The following is a 27,612-nucleotide window of genomic DNA, read 5'->3' as shown; positions in this document are numbered from 1 at the left end:
TTGAACTTTATTGCACAAATTAACAATAACAAGTACAAATGGCGAACTTAACGCCTTAAGTCATTTTCTATCAGTCAACCATTGGGCAAAACAGAGATAGTCTGGTGGACGCCATTATAAAGCCAGTATGAGATTTTAATGATTAAATACAAGTTGATTCTATTATAAAATAAACATTAAACATATATAGATACAATAAATGAACTTACATACATATTAATATATACGTAGATAAATAAATGGACCTAGTGCAAATAAAGGCTTACGCAACTTGCTTTATAAAGAGAGTTTACTCTGTGCTTGCCTGGTTTTCGAGTTTGGGTAGATTATTATCTACAAAGAATTTTTATTGATTTCCGTTATTATTAGGGGACGGTTCTTTAGGTAAATTACAATTAATTTCTGTAAGAAAATATTGTCTTTTCTCTTACTGTTATCGAGTTATTCAGGGAATGAATTTAGTGGCTCAGTAAGCGTAGTAATAAAGGCTGCCTTTGTAATTCCTTATCATTATTTATTGTTACATGTGTCGTCATTTACTTGAGACTGACTTTATTGTTTCTACGGGTCTCTCACATGATTAAAAAATTTATAATGTATGAAAACGGTTAGTGATTTGCCGGGTGGTTCCTGATAGGGATCCTGGCGACTGTCAAATTTAACAAAAAAAAAAGTGTTTTCATATCAGCGGGTTCGTTCATACGAACCAAATTAATTTTATTACTAACAAGAAAGTTATTATTAAAAAAAGGAAAGCAAAAAAAAATAAGATTAATAAATTAAATTATGAACAATAATACAAATCTCACAGAACAAGATTCTGCAAAAAAAAAAAGGGTCACTAGGTAGGTACTTATTCATCTTTCATGCTGAGTAGAGTACTTACGGAAAATAGTGTGAATAGATTCAAATAAATAAGATTATTTGGGAAAAGGGACCATTTTCAAAATATAACTGTATAAATAAGTGGGCGATTCTATATGCTTCTTTTCCTGATTATTCGTCACGTTTATGCTTTACTTCTCAATTAGCTCATTACATAGTTAATATGTGATACTGTAATGTTTAATAAATATATTAGGTATACTATTTACTGAAAACTGTTGCTGATAAAGCGATATTTACCATGTAATAAGCTACGAATAAGGGAAGATGAGTTTTCAGTTTGTACGGCATTTGCATCTTACATGACATGTCCTTCATAAAATATTATGTCGTTAGGTCAGACTGGCCGAGCTGTTTGGAAGATATAATAATATTCACACTTGTTGATTGATCGTGAAGTAATCAGAAATAAATATATAGCTCGATTAATTGAAGTCCTAGGATATTGTATCTTTTTACAGTACAGTACAAAGATAAAAACATTTTGTGATAAAACTTGATGAAAGATATACCTATCGATGATGCTATATCTGTAAAGAAAATATAAAATAGTATACAAAATGGTAAATGGCCATATTAAGTGCTGACTATCTTAAAGCATTCCGCAAAAAAAAAACTGGCTATATTTATTGTGTACTTGCTATACTGTTACATTAATTTAAGGTTACAATAAATAACTGAAAAAAAAAGGTAGCTTTTTTGCCGATTGCTTTAAGTCCGGATTAGCCGTGTTGGATATATACATATGTAATAAAATGTGTAATATATATTATATACTATGTATAATTGACAACGTTTCAAAATTTTCAGTGTCCCTAAGTCGAAAACCATTTCGAGATATAATATTAATATAATTTTTTCCCGTATTTTTATGATAACAAAAAATCTTAAAAAATAGTTTAATGGGGAAGTGACCTCAATAGCTGATTTAGAGCTGTCACTATAACAAAAGAAACTTCCAGTTAGGAAGTCACTTGAGTTTGACAGTGACACTTGACAGTCAGACATACCGAACTGTTTAAGCTGAATGTTAAAACTTTTTTTTTTTTTTTGGAAATTATTTTGTCGTTTTCTTAAGTGTATGAATCAACACATGTGAAGTCATAAAGCTGTGTCTTCTTAAGCTCTTTCTACTCGAAGTAGTAATAAGGGACTTTCTCATTAAAATAGCAGTTTTTGGAAAAATAAAAAAAAAATACGTGTATCTTTTAGTATTGAGTTCTTTCAAACCAAACAATAAAAAGTAGTACTCAAAAATATGAAATGTTGTCAATTGTATATATACTGCTGGTCGGTTATGTGTCTGATGATTGCTTGACGTCATGGTGCAGCAGGTGACGGAGCTTTCATGCCAGGGCACATAGCTACAAAAATACTGTTGGTCGGTTGTGTGTCTGATGATTGCTCGACGTCATGTCGCAACAGGTGACGGAGCTTTCATGCCAGGGCCCACAGCTACAAAAATACTGTTGGTCGGTTGTGTGTCTGATGATTGCTCGACGTCATGTCGCAACAGGTGACGGAGCTTTCATGCCAGGGCCCACAGCTACAAAAATACTGTTGGTCGGTTGTGTGTCTGATGATTGCTCGACGTCATGTCGCAACAGGTGACGGAGCTTTCATGCCAAGGCCCACAGCTACAAAAATACTGTTGGTCGGTTGTGTGTCTGATGATTGCTCGACGTCATGTCGCAACAGGTGACGGAGCTTTCATGCCAGGGCCCATAGCTACAAAAATACTGTTGGTCGGTTGTGTGTCTGATGATTGCTCGACGTCATGTCGCAACAGGTGACGGAGCTTTCATGCCAGGGCCCATAGCTACAAAAATACTGTTGGTCGGTTGTGTGTCTGATGATTGCTCGACGTCATGTCGCAACAGGTGACGGAGCTTTCATGCCAGGGCCCACAGCTACAAAAAAATGCTGGTCGGTCACAAGTCTGATGTTTGCCTGGCTTCACGGGCAGCAGGTGATGGGGCTTACATGACAAGGCTTGTGGCTACTTAATATAAGAGTAAGATTAAGATGTATAACTATGTAAATACTTTTGTACTTCGAGATCGAAGTACTTGTCAGTATGGCCGTGTTGGATTTGCCATTATAATGTTTAATAATTGTAACATTTTAAGGTACGTTTCTCTCAAACATTTAAATTTATGGCAATAATGTCGGTAGACAAAGAAACCGGGTCGGTCTGGCAAGTTTACCTGGACTGGTTATAAAAGGGACTGCTCGTCGGCGAGCAGTCACTTTTAGTTCTACCAGCGCCACGAACAGAGATAAGTACCTTAATCTGATTATATAATAATAATAATTGTCTGAATTAGTTTATGAAATTATTTGAAGTACCTTAATCTGATTATTTAATAAATACCTGAATTAATTTATAAATTTATTCAATGAAAATTGTCTGAATTAATTTATGAAATGGATTAATGAAAATGTAATTAAAAAGTTAATGTTTTAGTGTTTCGTTATAAACAACTCTACAACCCTGTTTATGTCTGATTATTTAATAATAATTACCCGTATTTAACTATGAAAATTAATTAATGAAAACTACCTGAATAAATTGATGAAACTGACTAATGAAATTGTAATTAAAAATAAGCATATTTTACTATTTCATTATACGTAACTTAATAGTAACCATGTTTATGATTTTACTCCCTTGTTGAATATTTGATGTGTTTCTAACGAGTAAATATATAATTGGTGTCATTGATTTATAACCAACGCAGTTTTATTATGTCCCATATTTGCCAATTGAATTACATAATTATTTAAATTTATCCCAAAAACAAATTTAATTAGGATCGCTTAAATGGAGAATACAAATAAATGTTTACAATTATTTTATCATAATATTAGTCACTTCAGGTCATATGACATTTGGGTAAAGCTAATTTGTTCTTTGGAAGTTAGTTATTTCATCATATTAGTAGACACTACAGGTCATATGACATTTGAGTAAAGCTAATTTGTTCCTTGGAAGTTAGTTACCTTTCTTGAAGTAAAAACGTTGATTCGAATTTCAGCGTTCACTAAGTCCTCAAATTGGATTTAGCTTACCTGCAGAGGCGTTGCTGAAATGACAATCGTGGTTGCTAGACGCCGATCGAATCGGAGTCTGGCTCTGTCGCGCCAATACGGAATCTGAGGGCCATTTTTTTTTCAAAGTTGTCCACCCCACTTTTTTTTGGATTTGGAAATTTTTATGTGTCGCCATTTTTTAACCCCCGACGCAAAAACGAAGGGGTGTTATAAGTTTGACGTGTATGTCTGTCTGTCTGTTTGTCTGTCTGTCTGTCTGTCTGTCTGTCTGTCTGTGTGTGTGTCTGTCTGTGGCATCGTAGCTCTTGAACGGATGAACCGATTTTGATTTAGTTTTTTTGTCTGAAAGCTGAGTTAGTCTCCCGTGTTCTTAGCCATGTTTCATGAAAATCGGTCAACTGTGTCGCGGTCGGGAGTTTTTTCAAAATTTTAATTTTGTGGTTAGGTTATTTAAAATAGCGATAGAGATAGATAGCGAAAACGATATTATCGTAAGCGTTTGTGCATTTGGCTATATACACTAGCGATAGGTATCATTTTGCACATTTGAATCACGGGATTGAAATGGTTGATTTCGCGGTATTCTCGTGCCCTAATTTGGCTGAAACTGAATTGCGTGGGTGTGCAAAATATGTTATATCGAAAATCAGCGGTTTTACGTAGGTTTCATTGGAAAAGTATCTTGAATACTCATTTAACTATTACTTTTGAGAAAAGATTGACAAAAATAACATAAATATTAATTAATTCTACATTATAATATATTTCAGGCTTCAAAACCTATCATAAATTATTACATATTACAATTATATATTTGAAATCACAAGTCAACTGTCGACCGAAAAATAGACGAGAAAATTATAAAAACATTGGTAATAAAAATGTTAAACTTTCTTTTAAGATTTGAATTAAAATTTAATCGGATCCGTAAAGTAAATACAAAAGTAACAAAGAACCGAAGAAAAATAATGGCGAGGTTTAAGCTAGGAACATACTACGCGGACGTCCGTCGTAAAACGACCGCGACCGCGACCTATCAGTGTGCACGGAACAAAACATCCAGAGAGCCAGATTTCGATCGGACGTCCGTGCGCTCAAGGCCACGTCCGCGTCCGTCGACCGATAGTTTGCACGGTTATGTGTATTTCCATTGTCCAGATTCCCGTCCGCGGTCGATTTACGACGGACGTCCGCGTAGTGTGTTCCTAGCTTTAAGTAGCTTTGTTTGCTAAAGCACTTAACGAGAAGCTTTCGCGATTATTTTTGAATTACAGTGTAATTTTCGTCGTTGCTCGATTTAAGATAACGAAAGGATTTTCGTAAAGTAAACTAAGCGAAGATTAGGAGCGTACAAGAGTAATAACTTTTGGAAAAATCTTCTTGGCAACTCTGTAAACGAAAACCAAAAACTTATTTCAATAATTTAAAAGTGGAAAATGTCTGCCTTGGGTGGTCTCACCCAAGGCAGACATTTTCCACTTTTAAATTTATTCTAAGCCTAGTGGCATCGATTGCAGACGTTTCTGCTAATCAGAAGTTAAAAATTTATTTCAATAATGTTTTATTTAGCTCGGTATTTTGATTAATAATGTGATTCGCTAAATCTTTATAAGAATTCTTGATAAACATTGAAACAAACTGAGATAGAGCCAGGAAAATTTGACTCTTTATATACCTATAGATGGTAGTCGCCGAATTGTATTGATTGTGAAAATCTTTGTAACACCATGGATGAAATAAGTATTTTTTCCCCTCACTAGCTCGGTAACACGTGTTTTGTCCTTTAATACCAGCGGGTAAAAACGCATTTTATCCACTAGTGGATAAAATAATTTGCTTTAAAATTGATAAAAGTGAAGTGAATCTAGTGATGACGATGATTTACCACCTGTGGAACCTCTGGAAGCAGTGATAGACGCGTTTTTTGCGTTGTAGTTTCCTCGCTATAGTGAGGGGAAAAGTTTTGTGTTTCACTGTTACACAAATGTATTTTACTTCTCGTGTGTTAAAAAACTCGCAAGTTCAGGATTCTATTCTCGAAGCACTCGCTTCGCTCGTGGTTCAACTATAGACTCCTTTCACTTGCTCGTTTATCAATACCACACTCGGCGTTAAAATACAACTTTGCACCCTTGTATAACAAATAACTAGTTTAACCTTCGTGCCTTGAAACCCTCTACGCTTGCGGTTCAAAATTGGAATTATTCGCTTGCTCGGGTATCAATTTTGCACGTGCAGTTAAACAACAACTTTGCCCCCTTGTAAAACAAATAACTATTAAGTACCATAGTTTAAAAACTATATGTGACACCACACTAAGCTAAGTCCCATGGCATGGTAATGGAAAAAGTGTGACATTTGCATCGTTCTCGTAAATTGTAATGACACCCCCTCAGATTCGTAAAAATTTTGTTATTGCGTAGTTCAAATTATCCAATGTATTTAATAGTACATTTCGATACAAGTGCGAAAAAGAGGAAGTTCGAAACGAGTGGCGATAAATTAAAACACGACCGAAGTGAAGCGATAATTTAAATCGACACGAGTTACGAATTCCCTTTTCGCCCGTGTATCGAACGACGTTTTTCAGTACAGATGGACCTCCGAAGTTTCGACCTGCCATATAATGAACCACTTCTCGCACTAGTGCGTAAAAAAAACACCATCTGTACTGATATTGTTTAGGTATTGAGCACTAAAAACACATTACAAGATATCTATACAACAGCTTACTGCAGTACCTAACATCTGTGTCACCACGTTTAAGCTATAAAATAAATCCCGCTAACCTTTATTGCAGACCTTATTTTTATTGCAGTTTTCGAACGCTCCAAGGGCAGACGAAGACATTAGACTTATTCGATATCTTCTCGTGGAAACTTTATTTAGAAATTGTTTATAATATTGTCTTCGGTTACCGCGATAGTTACTCATGAAATAAAACAATGGAAACGGATTAAATTGCGTATAATGAATTTCTTTTTTAAACCGTTCGAAACGTCGGGATGAATTTTAAATTCATTATACGCGATTTAATCCGTTTTTCATAGTTTTATTTCATAGAAATTGTTTTTTTTTTCATGACGTCAACTCTGATAATAAAATCTGTGTTGATCTTTAAACTACCCTAGTTTATTGTGTCTTCAGAAGGCGTAAAAAGTTTATGCCTTTGAGTTATTAAGGTACCCATAGGTATGCAGTTGTATTTATGACAAACTCTATACCGAAGCTTCATGACCTCTTCGTAACATATTAAAAAAAATATTTGTAGCGACATTTAACAACGCTCCAGACGATTTCTGCAAACGTTCGTAAACTCGCAAATGTACCGTAGTTGGGTTGCGGTTTCAGAACGACTCTTCTCAAGGGCAGACAATGCGTTTGAGTTATAACACTTAGGCTTCCCACAGACAGTCTTGAAAATTCATAATCTTAAAAAAAACTTTTTTTTTTTTTTTTTTTTTTTTTTTTTTTTTTTTTCATGGCTTTTACTCCTCGCTAATTTAAGCGGGGTGAATTCTGCCAATGTCGAGGTGAAGACTTTTGACTTTTTTTTTATTTTTTAACGAGAGTGTTCGGTGAAATTTTGATAATGTTTTTGGAAGGATAGGTTGGGAACCTAAAACGAAAAAAAAACAACGTTATGGACGACACAGACAAAAACAAAACATATTACATAACACATATGACACTGTACCAACATTAGTGAAAAAATTATATATGATATTTTTAACAATGACTAAGACTGAAGTTTACAGTTTTATGTTATGTACGTGTATATACTTAATTAGAATTGCCGTTAAGGGAGGATCCATAAGAGCGAGAAGTGTATTGAAATTAACAGGACGCGGAATAGTAACAGGTAAAACGTCATACAAAGAGTAATTGAATCTCGAACAAGAAAAGAAAATGTGATCTACCGTGCCTTCGTCCAACCCACATTCGCACAATGAAGTATCCCGGACATGTATCTTAGCAAGGAACACAGGCGTACAAACTGGTCCTAGGCGTAACCGACATATTGTTGAGGTAACCCATTTTGGCTGAGTACGAAATCTGAAAAACCATGGCTTACGAGTAATCTTCTGTTGAATGCGCCCATAATGTTTTCCTACTACCAGTCTGGAAGAATTCCAACGGTTTTGCCATGTGGTGACTAAATCAGTTTGAGCATTGCTAAGAAGGTCAGAACTATATATACTGTTGTAGCCTGGTGATCCCAACTCAATAGCTTTCTTTGCCCATGAGTCTGCAGATTCATTACCGTCAATACCACAATGGCTGGGTATCCATGCAAGAGTAATTTTTAATCCCTTTGTGTCACATTTTCTTAACAAAGCCTTTATTTGCAGAATCAATGGGTACTTTGTCTTCATTTTGAACTGATTGCCCATAATAGCTTGAAGGCAACTCCTGCTATCAGAGAAAATGATCACTTTTTGTATATTATGGGAGTCAGCATATGCTACAGCCTCTAAGATAGCAACAGCTTCACCTGTAAATATCGAGGACTGTGGAGGGCACTTGAACATTAAGACAATGTTATATTTGGGAATCACTACTGCTGATCCAACACAATTTGCGGAATCTATTTTGGAAGCGTCAGTAAACACTGGTAAGTATCCTGGCCATTTTTTTAAGAGGTTGTTGAATTTACTCTGCGCTCCTGGGTCATCCTTGTATATTCCCAGATCCAAAATGATATGAGGGGAGAAAATTAAAGTTTCAAATTTTGATTCATACATGGGGTTTGTTCCTGAGCTGTACATTATAAAAGGGTTTAAATTATTTAATTTAGAAAAACTTATTATGATGTTAGGGAATGGCTTATGCATCCAATATGGGTTTTCAGTGACCGTTAAAGCAAGAGACCGCAAGCGTGGGATCAGCAGGTGATTGGAGTTGGAGAGAGCCTTTATGAGGAACCTATCGGCAAGATACTGTCTACGAAGTGCAAGTGGAGGCTCGACACATTCCACCTGCATGGCGTTCTTTGCAGTTGACTTCATAGCACCAAGTATGATTCTTAGGCATTTAGCCTGTATGAGGTCTAACTTTTCCAGGGGTTTCTTGTTACATGGTTCTAGAATGAATGAGCCGTAGTCCATGTGGCTGCGTATTATTGCATTGTAGAGCAGTTTTTGGCAATAAGGATGAGAACCCCACCAAACTCCTGAAAGTGCTCGCAAAACGTTCACCCCTTTCTCACATTTGTCTCTTATATGTTTAAGGTGTGGTTCTCCTGACATTTTGCGGTCCAAGATGATGCCTAGGAATTTGGTTGACTCATAGTTGGGAATGACTTCATCACCATAACGGACATCCACAATGGGCATTGCCCTTCTGCGACTGAAGGTCACTACACAGCTCTTAGAAGGTGACAAAGACAGGCCATGCTCTTCCAGCCAAACTTTTAAGTAGCTAAGGCCCATATTCAGTCTTGAAGAAGCTGTATCTTCAGATTTTGCCGACGCATAAAGTACAAGGTCATCTGCATATTGAAGAATTTCACAGAAGGGCAACACAGACTGCTCCAAATCGTATGTGTAAATGCTGTAGAGCAAAGGGCTGAGAACTGATCCCTGAGGGAGGCCCTGCCACAGTGTACGTGGAGGGAGATAAGAGTTGCCACTACGTATCTTGATGGACCTTCCCATGAATAAGTTGGAGACAAATTGTACCACCTTCACGGGAATGCTCAGGTGTAGCATCTTTGCTCTGAGCACCGGAAGATGGACATTGTCATAAGCAGCCGAGATGTCAAGAAAACATCCTACTAGTAGATCATTGTTGGAAAGTGCTAGTCTGATGTCTGTAGTAAGAATATTCAAGCTGTCCATGGTGCTCTTACCCTTACGGAATCCAAATTGGGTGTTAGCCAGCAGTCCTCTGCTCTCAACATACCATTCTAGCCTATTTTTAACCAGATGCTCAAGAATCTTGCCCATAGTTGCAGAGAGTGCAATCGGTCGGTACGAGCTGGCATCTTCTGGGTTTTTAGCAGGTTTCAATAACGGGATGATAATTTGGGTCTTCCAATCTTCCGGGATCTCACCTGTATCAAACACCTGATTTAAAATACCCAAAAAGTATTCCAGTGATTGTGAGCTTAATTTTGTCAAAAAGCTGTATGGGATACCATCTTCACCTGGCGAGGTGTTGCGCAGTCCTTCCAAAGCCAACTTGAGCTCAGCATACGAAAATGGTTCATCAAGACTACTTGTCGAAGGGGGAATCGGAGGAATAAAAATACACGACAATTCTGGAACAGTTGACGGGGCCAGTCTGTCAGCAAAGTCTGGTAGCCACAATGAGCTGTCAGCCGAGGATACAGCATCTGGTCTAAAGGATCCTCTGAACCGCTTTATACTTCTCCAAAGCAGGGATGGAGGAGTTCTAGGGGACAAACTCTCACAGAATCCCTTCCATCCCCTTTTCTTTGTTTTAGATAAGAGGCGTTTGGTGCGTGATGATATTTTTTTAAAAGTGATGAAATCCATGATGTCACCAGATGTATTAAACCTCCGCTCCGCGTCATCTCGTTCCTTTACCGCTTTCGTACAGTCAGCATTCCACCATGGTGGAGAAGGGATTTTATCCCTTCTGGGTTTCTTCTGAGGGATATACATGTCCGCTGCTTCCAAAAGTAAGTTTTTGAATTTTGCATATTTTTCTGAAATTATATTCAAATTTGAGTATTCTTTAATCCTTTCTTCGACAAATAGAGAAAATTTCGGCCAGTCCGCTGACTGTAACTTATATTTCAGAAGCGGTTCAGGGGCCGGAGATGGGAGCACAGATGAAGGCTTAGAAATAATAATGGGGAAGTGATCGCTGCCAAAGGACTGACGAAGTACAGTCCAAGATAGTAACGACGCCAAATTAGGAGAGCAGGCGGTCAAGTCCGGGACGGATTGTGGATTTTGTCCTGGATATACTCGATGAGTGGGAGAGCCGTCATTTATCACGCAAACGTTGAGGTCATCAAAAACCTCCAACAGAGATAACGAAAACCTGTCCGAATGGTACGATCCCCAAGAAACATTGTGCGAGTTAAAATCACCTAAAATTATATGAGGAGGCGGGATAGAGGATAGTATAGAAGACAGTTCCGGGATAAGATCGAGGTCTGGATGAGGTATATAGATAGAGACGAAACTAATGCCCATGACCTTAGCGGCAACGACATTAATTCCATCCCCATGGGGTGGAAGAGGAATTTGACAGAAGGGGTAACATTGCTTAACAATCAACGCACACCCAGCGCGCCCGTCATTACGGTCCTCCCGAAGACATGAGAACCCCGGTACCCTAAAAAGAGCCCCAGGACGTAACCATGTCTCCGAAATGGCCGCAACGGACACCGCTTGGTCATTGATCATCTGAGTAAGTTCAGGTTTCTTTGGGATTATACTCCGACTATTCCATTGTAAAAAATTGACCTGGTGACCTATTGTGAAAGGTGAGTCGCTCTGCAAGTGTGACCATTAAAGGCGCAACGTCGTTCGGTAGTATGTCGCTCCATTTCGCGATGATGTTTGTAAGGAGCTTCAAGCACAGCTCCATTAGGTCCTCCTGAGGGGTGACTCTATTGTAAGCACCATTCAGGGCCTGGCCATTGGGGAGCTGTGGTGGGGGAGTTCGGACAATATTATTGTGAGCCTCTCTGTCATAACCCGGGGAAAGAGAGACCCTCGGCCGGGGTGCCCGATATACTGTCTTGCGATAAGAAGTTGTAGACGGAGGTGACGGCATAAATACATTAGGATGGCAGGGTGACTCAGACGACCTAGAGGGGTCTGGAACCTGTTCGAACATGACTCTTGCCACGTCTGAGTATGGCCGACGAACTGCTGAGAACTGAGCGGCTGCCTCTGCATAAGAAATATTCTGTTCGGACATAGCAAGTTTGATAGCTTTCTGCCGACCAAATTCGTTGCATGTTTTATCTGTAGCATAATGTCTGCCCGAACAAAATAGACATCTCACATGTTCCGGAGCAATGTTACATCCATCACCAGGGTGCTTTTGTGAACACTTGTAACACCTAGCATCAGACCGGCACTGTGCTTCGATGTGACCAAACCTGAGGCACTTCCTACATTGGATGATTGGCAGCTGATACACTTCCACAACTAATGAGGTGTAATATGCGAAGATCTTAGACGGTAAGCTTTGTCCCTCAAAAGTCATGACTACCGATTGGGTTGGCACCCAGGATGGGGAGCCATCATCTTTTAACACCTTCCGTTGAAGCCGACGAGCTTTAAGGATTTTCCCTTTACCTTCTCTGATGGTTGTCCCGTTGACCAATTCCTCCATGGACCAATCTGAAGGAACTCCTCGTACCACTCCCATTCGAGATACATGATATGAAGGGATATCAGCGGTAAACTTATTTTTACTTAGAAGCGGGTGTTTCAGGAAGTTATTTGCATCTGCCGCTGTGGAGAAAGTGACTGCTACTCTGTTGCGACCTACTGATTTAATGCCACCGTCCCTTTGGATGTTATTAACATTTGCCTGAGTTAGTAAGAGGCCTACATTTATGGGTTTTAGAGTGGCACTGGAAGCAGGGGCGTCCTCCCTAGAAACATGCACAATGAACGGCCCATCATCGTCGGCACCATACTCTCGTGATTTGCTGTCTAGACTGGGGTGTTTGTATAAATGTGGGTTGGATTCAGTTACGGAACTATTGTTTATTTCAGTTGACTCTATTTGATTGTTCGCGTTTGACTCTACCACATTACTATTACCGGACTCCTCAACTGTAATACTTGTATTAGCCTCCTGTTTTTCGGGCTCTGCCGGACCAATTACTATTTTTTTGGGGGAAGGCTCCAGCTTGGTTGGTGATAAATCAAAGTTACGCTTGCGTGTGGCAGTGTCCCAGCTCATATCATTACCACCACCCTCGTCTGGAGGCTTCTCCTTCTCGTTTCCGTCCATCTATACTAACCTATGGCTTTATTATATTAATAAACCACCACCTGATTAGTAAATAGGGAAAGTTGTTTAATTTACGGGAATATAACCTAAAAACGAACCACTCCTCGCGCTTCTCCTGTCAAAAGTCCTAAAAAAAAAAAACTTGTATGCAATGCAGATTGCATAAAAAAAACTTGTATGCAATCTGACAGTTCAAACTGACACTGACAAGACACTGACAGATCTGTCAGTGTCAATTTGCATACAATTTTTTTTTAAGATTATGAATTTTTAAGACTGTCTGGGGGAAGCCTTAGATAACTGTAACTGCTGATGCGTGTAGTTTTTGCGGTATTTTAAATTATGATGTTACTTGACGTATCTTGTATGATTTCATGATAATAAAAAACATGCAGATTGAAATTTTAATAACTGAATGTAGTATCGTTTGTTTTAGTATTAATAATATGCATAAAATGTCAGATATGTCACTAAAAACGCTCAGAAACCTAGTTGGGTTGTGGTTTCAGAACGACTCTCCCAAGGGCAGAGGATGCGTTTGAGTTATAGCTCTTAGATAACTGTAACTGTTGATACGTGTAGTTTTTGCGGCCTCTTAAATTATGACATTATTAGACTTATCTTTTATGATATAAAAAAATGCAGCCCTGTTTTAATAATTGAATGTAAACTATCAAATTCATCAATCTATGATTTAAAATCATCATTTATACTTGTGGATTAAATGCAATTTTGCTATCTGTTTTCGAATAGCAAAGTAAGCCTTTACCAGTTGGTGCGGTGAAAAATATATTACACATAAAACTTCAGATTATGTCTCTAGAAACGGTCAGAAACCTAGTTGGGTTGTGGTTTGGGAATGACTCTCTCAAGGGCAGACGATGCGTGAATTATAGCTCTTAGATAACTGTAACTACTCATGCGTTTAGTTTTTGCGGTTTCTTAAATTATGACGTTACTAGACTTTTCTTGTATGATATAAAGAATATGCAAGGCAGCTCTTTTAAATAACTGAATGTAAAACCTGTCAATTAGCCGAATGGCATTTTTCCGACGCCATTACGAATTTTTAAGCTGGCTCTGTCGCGCCAATACGCAACGATAGACTGATATCTATAGCGTTTAGTTTCGTTGCGGTTTCTTAAATTATGACGTTACTAGACACCCACTTTTTGCTATGCCGAATAAAGCATATGCAATCGCTCACTTCGCTTCGCTTTCGTTTTAAATAACTGAATGTAAAACCTGACCAGAAATATATATATGACTATTGTCAGGAGGGCGCTGATATTATGAATATTATGATGTATGGGGTGACAGTTCGCTTTAGTATGAAGAATAGTTATTTGTTATACAAGGGGGCAAAGTTGTATTTTAACGCCGAGTGTGGAATTGAAAAACGAGCAAGTGTAAGTATTCTATAGTTGAACCACGAGCGAAGCGAGTGGTTCGAGAATATAATCCTGAACTTGCGAGTTTTTTAACACACGAGAAGTAAAATACATTTGCACCCGAGTGTAACACAAAACTTTTCCCCTGACTATAGCGAGGAAACTACAACGCAAAAAATGCGTTTATTACTGCTTCCAGTAGTTCCACAGGTGGTAAATCAACTTTATTACTAGATTCACCTACTTTTATCAATTTTAAAGAAGTTAATTTGACTTTATTCAAGGTCAAATTACTTTACCCACTAGTGGATAAAATGCGTTTTTACCCGCTGCTATTAAAGGACAAAACACGTGTTTCCGAGCTAGTGAGGGGAAAATATAATAATTCTAATGAAATTCCGCAACATGACCAACTTAGCCCCAAACTAAGCAAAGCGCCTAGTCATATATTTCATCTGGTTAAATAGTACTTATATACAGACCAACTTAGCCCCAAACTAAGCAAAGCTACCGGCTTTACGTTTTATAAATAAATAAATATTAAGCGACGATATACGGAAAGATGGTTAAATAGATAAATACATACTTATATACATAGAAAACATCCATGACTCAGGAACAAATATCTGTGCTCATCACACAAATTAATGCCCTTACCGGGATTCGAACCCAGGAGCGCGGCTTAGCAGGCAGGGTCACTACCAGCTGAGCCAGACCGGTCGTCATTCGTTTATAATATAAAATAATATAATATAAACGAGCAATTCTTGTATAAATTTTCGAGTTTTCATGAGTTTTTCTTTCGCGTTAGTAAACGTAAAATATGGTCGTTAATTTCGCCGCGCGCGCATCGATTCCGCTTAGCTCAGTCGTACGAGGTCGGTCTAATGTACGCAGATAGATCGTAGGTGTCAGGGTTTCGAATCCCGGCCAGAAATTAAGTTTTTGTTTTTTGTCTTTTTCTTTGTTTTTGTATTTATAAGAGTTTTTTTTATCTAAAGACGTGATATATTAAAATAGAACCAGATATAGTATAAAACTTGAGATATGTCCCCTGAAATGCTCAGAAATATACCTAGTTGAGGGGTCCATATTGGCTCATATAAATTTATTTGTTATAAAATTATTGTTTATACCGATTTGTGCTCCGAATGATCATTTCTCATAATTTTACTTATCATAATTTTGTTTCATTATTATCAATAGTACTACTATCACTGTTCATAATAATCATTTAGTCGAAAATTTTTAATCATAAATTCTATACAAATATTTAATAACATTCATAATTTTGTGTTTAAGAAAATCATTCATCATAAAATTATTTAAAAAGTTTTGGGGAAGTTCTATGAAAAACTTGTGCCATTTATAGAAGCGCGCTTGAAGCTTTTACAGTGACATATACAATTTACATTAAAAGTCGTTTCTGGTTCGCTCACGGTCAACCTAACACGCTCCTCCTCGCTACGCTCGTCGTCGCACCTAACTGGACTGTCACATGTGATGTCTCTTCTGTTAACAATAATATAACGATAAATTATATTACTCGCAATCGTTATGATCAATAAGTATATAAACATAAACATTAGTATAAAACGTATTTATGATGAATGACATTATGAACATAAGTCATTCGAAGTAACGATAGTTATTAACATAAAATTGTTATAAATAATGATCGTTATAATGTAAAATTGTATGAGAAACATTTTCGGACTACCAATAATCTATATAACAATTTTATATGAACTTTGGCGCACCCCTAGTTGAGCTGTGGGTTTGGAACGATTTTCCCCAAGGGCAGATCTGCGTTTGAGTTATAGCTGTTAGATAAGTTCCGATACGCGCAGTCCCTTTGCGGTCTTTTATGACGTTAGCGGGCATTTTCGCGAAAAAAGATTCAGACTTTTTTCTAAAATAGGTAAATTTAATGTTTTTTCTACTCAGAATTACGAGCTCTTTTCATCCTACTAGGCGGAAAAAAGCGTCCCGAATTTCTTTTTTGTACCATTTTTAACCCCCGACGCAAAAACGACGGGGTGTTGGTTGTCTATTGTTTGCCCGACAGTCATTTAACATAATATTCATTTGCCCGAATCTAACTTGCCTGAATTTCATTTGCCCGAATGATTTGTTTACCATAAAAATCATATGACATACCCGTTGTTTATCCGAATATTACCTTGCATAATCATACAATGCCATACTATTTGTTAGCCATATTATTAAGTGCAATAATATGGTTTCATAGAATATTCAAACGCCATAAGCAATTATTGCCATATTAATTGTTGCCCAGATTATTACCTAACCTAACCTACTTTCTGATAGCAGTTTCATTTTCCAGGGGTCACAGTTCTAACCTAACCTAACCTACTTTTCCAGCAGTTTCATTCTCCAGGGGGTCACAGTTCTAACCTAACCTAACCTACTTTCTGATAGCAGTTTCATTTTCCAGGGGGTCGCAGTTCTAACCTAACCTAACTTACTGTCTGATAGTATTTTCATTTTCCGGGGGGTCACAGTTCTAACCTAACCTACTTTTCAAGCAGTTTCCAGTACTAGTACCTATTATAGTAGTTTTTGATTCTGCCAAAGCACATTATGGAAATTGACTTTTCTGGACGCTAATTTGTATGACAAATGATGGTATGGAATGTGGTAATTACGGATTTCGATGATTCTGACAAATGACATTATGGAAACTGACTTTATGGGAAACAAAGTTTCTGGCACTACATTAATATAGTAAACAATGATTATGGCATAAGATGTTATGAGAAACAATATTATGATTGTTGAATAGGATGGCAAATAAAATTATGGCAAATGAAATTCTGGCAAATGGGGGTATCCCTTATTATTCAAACACTTTGTACAGCGGTTACAAAGTGGAAAGTATGCAAAATAATAGTAATTTTTAGGACCATTTTTTTGTCAATTGTTTTTTGTCCTATAATGAAAGGGCTCGTGATAGTCGTGATTCTGAGTAGGAAAAACATAAAATTTACCTACCTTACAAAAAATATTTTTGGTGATTGTTCTCGCGAAAATTCCCTAGCACAATCATATTTTACGTCATAAAGATTATGCTAAATCTATGTAACAGGAAGTAACAGGTATATACTTAGCAGCACTTGTTTTAATAATAGTCATAAAACATCACCTAAAAAAGCTGAGTACCCTAGTTGGATTTTGGGTTATGGTTTCGAAACGACCCTTTCCAAGGGCAGGAAACTCAGAAATGTGGTATCATACGACGTTACCAAGATATAGAGATATCTGATCTAGAATTCCCAGTTAAAGAGTACCATTTCTACATATCTTATAAAATTGTCGTTTCAAACAAAGACGTCATATCGTATCCATTTTCGGTTCTAATAGGGCTGATCAATATTTGTAGCTGGCAAAAATGACTGTGAATCCAATTAGGCGCTTGCTACGAGATCACTTACGGTTCGGTGCTACGAAAATTGCCCCGTTTTATAATTTAAAAAAAAATAGATGTCTTATTTATTTGTTTAACTTTAGCAATAATATGTAAATCCGTATTTATTAACATTACAGCTAATTATATGTAATGGATCCCACAGTCAAACTGTGCAAACAGCTACGAGGGACGTTGTTTTTATTTTATGTTCATGTAAAATGCTTGTTCAATAAACAATTCAATTCAATTTATAATCAAACAACGCTACATTTGCGGGAGCAGGCTGCCATAATAATTACGTTATTTACTCACGGTTATAGTTACAAATAAAAATTAAATAAATATTATAAATAAATACTAACAACATAAATAATTATACATAGAAAACATCCATGACTCAGGAACAAATATTTGTGCTCATCACACAAATCAATACCCTTACCGGGATTCGAACCCGGGACCGCGGCTTAGCAGGCAGGGTCACTACGCGCTACGCCAGACCGGTCGTCAAAATCGTCGGTCGTCATAGAATTATAACATTTATTTTTTAATATAGAAAATAATTATAAATATTACTTTTAGACACTGATTGCTAAGTTAATTAATCTATAATGACAAAAGAGTACGCAACACAGATAGCAATGAAAAATAACTATGATGAACACCAAGTCGTATTCGAGTTGTAAAACGCAAAACTCAGTATTGTCACAAATTAAATTAAACACGTCGTAGTTTATGATATTTCTAATAGAGAAGGTGAAAATACAACAACAGATTACGAACTATTGGTCCATTGTTGATTGGCAAGAAGCTTTTCATGGTTAAAAATATGGCTCGATAGTCTATCCCACTGCCGATATTGGTAGAAAGAAAGAACTGACATATTTTGAGACCTGCGGGCCGATTTTTGAGTCGCGTTCGAGTTCAGAAAATTGTCACTGAAAATAATAAGCAAGTCACCGTTTTCAACCGGTATTTTAGTGACAAAATCCCGTATGCGAGATTCAAAAATCGCCCTCCTAAATACGGGATCTATCGCGTCAATAAAATAATATAAATGGAGGTTAGGAAAGAGAACATTAATGCCAATGCCGATTCTCACAAGAAATCAGCCAATATCGATGGTAAAGACTATGCAGTACCTAATAACAACATGTTAACTTGACAGGACATACCGGGTACACTGTTGACGTTTAGTCGAAAATGGATTCAAATAAGTCATTGTCAATTTTAAATAAAGAATATTGTGATGATGACCAGAAGAAACCGCTAGAATAGGACAAATACCATTTTGTACTGAATTTTAAGCTACATATGACAGATGCATATTGGATTGCTACGAAACTAAGTGATAGACTCGTCAATGCAACGCCGGTGCAAATCTAACAGATTTTCTAGTCAAAAATGGAATTCATAACATTTTAAACTAAGGTAAGTTGAAGACTACGGTTATAATGGAATATGATATGATCGTTAAAATATAACAATGATTACCTTTACATGCTAATTCCCAATCTGTGAACGTGTGTTCGCTACGTAAAATTTTCAACTTGAAACGCACAAAACTGGCAAAATTAAAAAATGGAATCCGTTATAAATGGAATGAGGGTTATAGAACAAAAGGTTACCTTTCGATGCTAAACGCCGGAGCCCCGGAGATGCTGTGCGGTGGTGAGTCGGGGCGCCGGCACACTGGGCGAGCGGCCGGGTGACAGCGGGGTGCGCGCGCCTGCGGTTCGCGCATGCGTGTTCAGCGAGGGGATGCCGCAAGCGATTAGTTGCCGGTGTTGCTAGGGGCGGGGGTTGCGGGAATTTCGGGGGTTTTGTGTAGCTGCACGGGGGTTTTAGCACCTTTTGTGTGGACGTGTGTGCGTGCAAAATTGCACATTAGCAATGTCAATGTCTTTTAAATATTGCAGATTTATGGCGTGCAGTCTCATACTGCGAGCTTTCTTTGTGGTTTAGCGTAAATAATAACGAGCGGTGATAGATTCGTTTTATAATTGTTTGTTGAAGCTTTCGTTTTGCGGTTGCGTCAGTCTAGACTAAAGAAGAAAGTTAAAGAAGAAGTAAGGAAGGAAGGCGGGGGGTTTCGGGGATGACTATTCTGACACCGTGAGTTTTCTTTCTGGCTTAGTGTAAGTAACCAACGGTGATCGGTGATATATTTATTTTATGACTTTTTGTTGAAGTTTTCGTTGGGCGGATGCGTCAGTCTAGACTACTATTAATATTACAATAGTTTTTAAACAGGTCACACTCGTAATTAAGGTCAAAATATCAATCGCTCGACATTTTTAACCATAATGAGTCTTAATTACGTTAACTGCAAGAAGTCTAGACTAACGGAGGTTATCTATTTTTAAATTCAATTTGAACACTCAAAAAAATATATGTATATGTAACAATGACATCTTGTTAAAAAAGTCACAGGGTTTATTTAAATACCAGCTCTTTCCCGCGGCTTCGCCTGCGTACTAATCTAATCTTGTTTTCCCATACAAACTTTGAACCCCTATTTCACCCCCTTAGGAGGTGAATTTTGAAAAATCCTTTCTTAGTGCTCCTCTACACCTTATAAGAAACCTTCGTGCCAAATTTGGAATCTCTAGGACCAGCGGTTTCGGCTTTGCGTTGATATGTCAGTCAGTCAGTCAGTTTCTTCTTTTATATATTTAGATGATCTGACTATGCGTTTCAGAAGTGACAATATGTAAAATTACATACATACATACAATCACGCCTGTATCCCATAAAGGGGTAGGCAGAACACATGAAACTACTAAAGCTTCAGTGCCACTCTTGGTAAATAAGGGGTTGAAAGAAAACGAAACGGTGACATTGCAAGAAGGCTTGTGTTGTGGGTATACATAATATACTCATGCAATACATAATATATTTAATATATAAACCAACATTAAACTTATTAAGATACTTAATTCTTCTTTGAACTACCAGCAAAGAAATCACGCACAGATCTCATGATCAGATTCTCTAACATAAGAATTTTACTCATATATTTTACAGTGTACTTGGCAACCCTATTATACGTACACTAAAATCAGCTTAACTACAATACATGTTCTATATTGTTGTGCATTTACATAAATACTAAGGTGAGCGGAGAATTTTATGATCAATTTCATTCCATACCACTTTCTATTTATAGATTTCATTCTTCCATTTCCATTTCTATTTTAAGGGCGTGTATAACCTGTAAATATGTTTCGTAATTAATTATTACGATGGCAACAAACAAAATAACTGTTGAGTCATCAACTATACCTACTTTAAGTATAGGTATCTACCTAAAACAAAAAACTATCATCGTGTAATATAACGGTTCTGTTCCAAATTTAAACCGCCCGTTTTTGATCGTGCGTGATCGTCTTTTGTCATAAGTGGGGTTTGCCAGTGTTTAAATCAGCTGAGCCTATCGATTATTTTCACTTTCGTAGGCTAAATGTTCTTTGTTTTGGCTTTAATCCAAAGATTGTTACTAAGCAGTAAGCGCTAAGTGCCTAGTACTTAACGTATCGTTTTACAGGGGCGTATTTAGATGATTTTTGTGGGGATATTGAATTACTTTTAGGGTTTGACAGCGTTGGGTCCTGTCACAATAACTTATCTACTTTATTATCTGGATTATGTTATATGCCTCCATGGGCTGCTTTACCTATAACCAAGTATAAGATTTTATATATCAGAAGAGAATTGTATTACATTGAAAGGAATCAAAATAAATAAATGGAAGTCACTTTCTCTCATTTCTGTCTCTACTGAGGTAGTTTCTGGATAAGATTAGGATAAAGTGGATTATTAGTGTAGAAACCCTATCATCAAAATGAACTAGTTTCTAAAATGTTTGATCATTTTTTGTTTTTCTGATGAAATTTAAATCAAGGGTGAACAGGAATCTTCTGGGCGAGCTCACTCTACCGTAGGCCACGTCTTTGCCTTTGGCTAGTCTGTGGTCAAGAGTAAGCCCATTCATAATAATAAAAAAAAGTTCGTAGAGTAAGATTAATTAAATGAATATATCATTCTAATATGGACCCATGCGCAAACCTAACAGAAAATATGATGTCGACACTGACAATAACAAATATCTACCTCGTTATTAACTTGGCTCAAACTAAGTATTACTTTCTAACTAGATGTCAACATAAATAGAAGTTTTGATTAATTATGTTGTTTTTTTCTAATACATATATCAAAATATTAGCAGTAAATAACACCACAGACATTATAAGTATGCCTATTCGAATGATAGAAAAAGATTTAGGAGCTAATCGCTAGGTTACCTTTCACAAGAATAAATCATGTCAATCATCCTAAATTCTCGCCTGTAACCGAGAGTTCGTAGAATAAGTATACAATAATTTTTTCCCCTCACTAGCTCGGAAACACGTGTTTTGTCCTTTAATACCAGCGGGTAAAAACACATTTTATCCACTAGTGGGTAAAGTAATTTGACCTTGAATATAGTCAAATTAACTGCTTTAAAATTGATAAAAATAGGTGAATCTAGTAATGAAGATGATTTACCACCTGTGGAACTACTGGAAGCAGTGATAAACGCATTTTTTGCGTTGTAGTTTCCTCGCTATAGTGAGGGGAATAATTTTTAAGAAAAAAAAAACCGCCTTCCTTTGGGGTTTTGGTGATAAACACTTTCAAATGTTGGATTATGTTATCAATTCGTCTGTATATTTTTTAATGTTTGTTATTCGATATCTCCGTCATTTCTGAACCAATTTTGAAATTTGGATGATTCTGAAGTACTTACAGATGATAATGATTATCAAAACGGAACTCTAACCAGGGGCGGCTCACTCTTCATCAGCAGTTCCACTGCACCAAATGTCACTGTTCTGGACGTAAGTGCATGCTGTTCTTATAAAAATACCAAAGTCACTATAGGTGTGCCGTTCAGATTTGAGGAGTTCCGTTCTGACCATCATCAGGAGTTCCACTGCACCAAATGTCACTGTTCCGTACGTAAATGCACGCTGTTCCTTTAAAAACACAAAAATCAGCATATGTATGCCTTTCAGATTTGAGGAGTTCCCTCGATTTCTCCAGGATCCCATCATCAGAACTGGGTTTTGAGAAAAATGGGACCAATCTGTATGCATATACATTCAATCAAAAAATTTTTTTCAAAATCGGTCCAGTAACGACGGAGATATCGAACAAACATTAAAAAAAAAAAAAAAAAAAAAAAAAAAAAAATACAGACGAATTGAGAACCCCTTCCTTTGAGATTTGGAAGGCGGTTAAAAATACAATGCAGAGGAGGCCCATTATCACCATCAGTCATTTATCGCCAACTGCTGATACTACATAGGCCTATTTTACGCCACATATCCAGTGGTATATATTCACCATATATATTCTCATCTATCTTATCCAGAAGTAACATCTCATCTTCCAAATGTCACGTGCTCATCCAAGCCAACGTCACTCCACTTTAAGGCTAAATTTTTATGGCACCCAGGTTTCGAACCCAGAACCTCGTGACTACAAAGCCACAGTGAAATATACGTAGCCTCAACCTAGGTCAAGTGGTCATATTAATCACCTACTAGAAAGCATTACCTAATAATTAATTTTAGTGATTAATTTGTGTCGAATATAGAATTCTTTTAAAACCTGCATTCATTAAAACGCTGACATACAACCTTGAAAATTGCCCAAAACTACAACATTCACACCACCGCATTGAGGCGTTAAAAACAACGCTTGATTTATCCTCCAGTTAGCACTGCAGAGAATTGGGAATATTCCTATCGCTTTCTGAAAACCAGAATAAGTAAAGTCTCGAATGCTGTACACTTTTCACCGACTATCCAGTCACATTATGTTTGTCAAGAAGATATAGCCGGCAAATCCAGAATAACTGAGGTCTCGAATTCCGTACATTAACAGCGAGGTCCAGGTCTTAATATACTAGTCCTGAATACAGTGTTCTGTTACAATTTGGAAGTGTTTTAGGTCAAGGTTTCGAAGCCTGCAGTGTCCTGGGAATGTCCGCCAAAAATTATACGGATTTATTCGCTCATAAAATAAAATATAGCTAGGTGTTGCAGTATATTCCAGATCAACTGATCTCTCCACAGGGCGCTAATACCTTCGTTTTTTACATAAACAACACACAACAACCTAGATAGTAGAATGCGATTAGTCATACATACACCTGTATTCCCATAAAGGGGTAGGCAGAGCACTCGAAACTAGTCAAGTTACAGTGACACTCAATGGTTGAAAGAAAACGAAAATTGTAACATTAGATACAGAATTTTAATTTCAGTGTTATATAAGTAAATATTATGCAGGTACTTAGAAGAAAAGCTGAAATTAATAATATCAAGCCACAGATTGGCCAATGTAAACCTAGTATCCAATAAATCTTCTTCAATTGCACGATAAATATAAATAAGAAGTCGCAGTTGTCACCCCTTTCACGAAAATATCGAGGTCAGAGTGATTTATAGACTCCAAACGATGTTTCGACCTACAGACTGGATCGTTATATCACAACATAAATTATAACGACCGGTCTGGCCTAGCGCGTAGTGACCTTCCCTCTTAAGTCGCGGTCCTGGGTTCGAATCCTGGTAAAAGTGCATTTATTTGTGTGATGAGCACAGATATTTGTTCCTGATTCCTAATTAAGTAGGTCTTACCACTCTTAAGAGTAGGTACCTGAATAAACTAGCAGTAGTTCCCCTTTACCTAGTATTATATGATCTGTGCCTTTACTTACTTACATAAATAATAAAGGTTGTGGATACCCCCTGTTTGAATATCTAAATAGAAACACAATTTGTGATTAAATTAAATTAATAGGACAACGTATATGGTATAATTAAAAAAAAATAATTATAATGGAAAGCTAACATTCCCTAGCTACTTATTAGGTAAGCGTCCGGTTTTTTTTTGGCCCAAAGTCCGTCGATTTCACCCACTACTCAGGTTGCTTTTAGACCATAAGTAATTATATTATATTATGAACTATGAATTATACAACTATCGGATATTCTGATTAGAACATATCGTTCTCCTTTAAAAGAAAGTCGGAAAATTGTAATCGAGATCCTTCAAGCTACGTCCTTTTGTAACCTTGTCGGATCGGACGGGACGATAAGAAAACGTGATTTTTTTGGGCAGTTTTTGGGGATGTTAAACCATATCAAGGACCTTCAGACAAATGTGAATTACATTTCCGATTTTCTTTTACATTCAATACTACGAGCATACCTACAAAAAGTTATAGTTACCGACTATCTGAGCGGGTTTTTGCGGACTAAGTATACAAAAAGATTCGTATTCAAAAAGCAACGAAAACATTCTTCTTCCTTGGTTCCTCATGGCTGAGGGTCGCGATCACATGATTGTTTACCATCAGGCAACTAATCGAAAGGTTCGTCTGCCTCAACTCAAGGCCAGGGCTTGTAGACATGTCGCCAATTGCTAACACTTCGTATCAACGTAACTCATAGCGCCTTAAAAAGACTACTAAAACAACACACGCAACATATTTTATTCACTACCTAATAGTATATACTTAATTATTCCGTTATTGTTCGCAGGTACACAAATCTCCAGGATGGCTGGAACGTGTTAATTCTTCAAATTTTAAACGACTGATCGTAAAGTCGTTACGATCTTGTCAATAGGATAATGCTTTTGAAAAATTTTAAGGGTAAGTAATTTCTAGCGTAGCTACTTAGTTAATATGTATATGATAACGTTCAAATATGCAAAAAGTAAGGCAAGTATATAAGGACATTTTGAAAGGACCTTTATGGTTTTGGCCGGTTTACGCCGAATTTTCAAAAATAGGTACTATAGGTAATTTGGTTCAGGTGTCCCAACAAACCGAACACCTATCAATTGAAAAACGCGCGAAATTCAAAGAAAAACTTAAATATAGAAATCGATTCTTCGCGTCTATCTTTATTTTTTCATTTGCCGGCTTTTGCGTCTAAGAAAATCTGTGCCCTATAGATACTTGTCTTAGCAAATAAAAGTTATAAAAATTCATTTAAAAATCGTGCTATTTTATGTACGCAATTTGGACCGCAAAGTGCAAATGTCAACTGTCACTGTCAGTGTAAACGTCAAAAACCATTTGATTTGTTTAGCTTGGGAAGGAATTTAGAGGAAATTCAATTCAAGGAAATTAGAGGAAATCAAATTTTAATATTCATAGCGATTTGAAAATCAATTCTCAACAGAACAACTAGTAAACGGTGTTTAAAACTAGTTGGATGAAAGGTAAAAATAACCTTAACCTGGCTGATTCTTTAATGGATGAGATGTGCCATGCAAAGCCTTGAGACTTGTTTGTATCATCATTCTCCTTGCGTTATCCCGGCATTTGTCACGGCTCATGGGAGCCTGGGGTTTTTTTTTTTTTTTTTTTTTTTTTTTATTTATTGAACATAGTGCAAGCTTACAGTCTGAACCAATACACCTACACATTAACAATACATGCAATATAATAAAAATAAAACATGCTTAGGTAAAATGTCGTATAAATGTCGAACAAGTCAAACTAATCAAATAAACAATTAAGAGGTAAATTGAAAACTAACCCCACGATTTGGCTGTAGTAATCTTAGAAATTCAACCTTTTTATTTCTGTTACAGAACATATCTTCCAGTTCAAAATGTCGAGATTCCGAGCGAGGAGGCAAAACAATGGTTACTTCCAAGTACCGAGTGATGACAGCGGCTTCTCCGATGCTCAGTTTGAAATTCCTCCACCGAAGGTCCCATGGAAAGCCATAACCTTGGCCACTTTCCTGTTCGTTGTTGGTTCTATACTTTTATTAGTAGGTAGTCTTATAGTTACGGGACATATTGATACCAAGTATTCAGACCGACTGTGGCCTATGATAGTGTTAGGAGGCATTATGTTCTTACCAGGTATTTATCATATAAGGATAGCTTATTATGCCTATAAGGAGTATCCAGGTTATAGCTTCTCTGATATACCAGAGTTTGAATGAGTATTTCTGGATAAGCTAGCCAAGCTGCCATTAGTTGTAATACTTGTATAAATGATGTTTTATGGAGTGTTTCTTGAAAGTTAAAGTGAACTAAGATACATGTAAATATGTAAACTGACATAGTTTTATGGAAAAGGATCTAGAAAAGTCATTTGTATGAGAATTTTCAGAGGATGGAATCTTTTTCCTAAACTTTGTTCTACAGTTTCATCACTGCAAAATGCTTTATATTAATAATGAATATAGATATTGTCTCAATTTTCTTGAGTGAGATTTAGGCCTGATTTAGACGGCGCGCGAACTCGCATGCGATTTTAGTCGATTTTAGTTACATTGCGGACTGTTGAGGTTACATTCAACCTTGCACAGCCCATCAATACCGCAATATAATAAAACTCGCATGCGAGTTCTCGTACCGTGTAAATGGGCCCTTAAGTGTGGGAAAAGGTTGTAAATGAATTTCCTTCATTCCTTGGACCAGGCTTTTATTGTGCAAAGGTATATTTAAGTATTATTTAGTTAAGTAGCATTGTACCAATTGTTATAACATATTATTGCTTATTTCTCACGTATGGGTAAATGGAAAATATAACTAAGTACATATTTGAAAACCAGGGTACATAGCAACCTGTCGTACATTTCTGTCAGTCTATCGTCAATGATTGTCATTCGGCTATGCCGGGTGGACTTCATGACCTGAGCATGATTAAATATGTATTGCAAGATGTCAAGTTTGGTACCTGTCCACCATTGTATTTGAAATTCAATTCTTCACAAAACTATACTCTGTCAAACAAGTCTGTCAGTAAATAAGAATAAAGAAAACTATATGCATCCTTTTCTTTAAGGTGCTAGAGAAAAGGATACCTATAGTTTTCTT

The 27,612-nt window shown here is 36.9% G+C and overlaps 2 protein-coding genes across 4 annotated transcripts in view; one reads left to right on the top strand and one right to left on the bottom strand.

Annotated features, from left to right (window-relative positions):
• LOC125229299 overlaps positions 1 to 19,441 on the bottom strand; it is a 92,969-nt gene extending 73,528 nt beyond the window's left edge. Inside the window, exon 1 of one of the 2 annotated variants that reach the window (XM_048134100.1) lies at positions 19,341 to 19,441. The gene's annotated coding sequence lies outside the window, so the exon portion shown is untranslated. The remainder of the gene's footprint in view (positions 1 to 19,340) is intronic. The other variant, XM_048134099.1, reaches the window with a different exon arrangement.
• A 1,326-nt stretch (positions 19,442 to 20,767) lies between these two features.
• Positions 20,768 to 27,570, top strand: LOC125229592 (transmembrane protein 230). Of its 2 annotated transcripts, XM_048134467.1 has the most exons (3): positions 20,768 to 20,828; positions 25,308 to 25,420; positions 26,371 to 27,570. In XM_048134467.1, the coding sequence occupies exons 2-3, from the start codon at positions 25,399 to 25,401 to the stop codon at positions 26,730 to 26,732; spliced, it is 384 nt and encodes a 127-aa protein (XP_047990424.1). In that variant the 5' UTR covers positions 20,768 to 20,828; positions 25,308 to 25,398; the 3' UTR covers positions 26,733 to 27,570. The 2 variants fall into 2 exon arrangements, with proteins under 2 accessions (XP_047990424.1, XP_047990425.1); XM_048134468.1 differs by lacking the exons at positions 20,768 to 20,828; positions 25,308 to 25,420 and adding an exon at positions 25,859 to 25,995.
• The last annotated feature ends 42 nt before the right edge of the window (positions 27,571 to 27,612 follow it).

Source organism: Leguminivora glycinivorella, chromosome 9 (assembly GCF_023078275.1).
Source record: "Leguminivora glycinivorella isolate SPB_JAAS2020 chromosome 9, LegGlyc_1.1, whole genome shotgun sequence".
NCBI lineage: Eukaryota > Metazoa > Arthropoda > Insecta > Lepidoptera > Tortricidae > Leguminivora > Leguminivora glycinivorella.
The sequence above is the reverse complement of the archived record's forward strand: the minus strand, read 5'-3'. Positions and strand labels throughout refer to the sequence as shown.

Bases quoted from the DNA above. Each gene is read 5' to 3' on its own strand.
- LOC125229592 (XM_048134467.1), top strand. From the start codon at position 25,399: ATGCTTTTGAAAAATTTTAAGG. The intron at 25,421-26,370 runs GTAAGTAATTTC...TTTCTGTTACAG, and splicing joins GCTTTTGAAAAATTTTAAGG to AACATATCTTCCAGTTCAAA.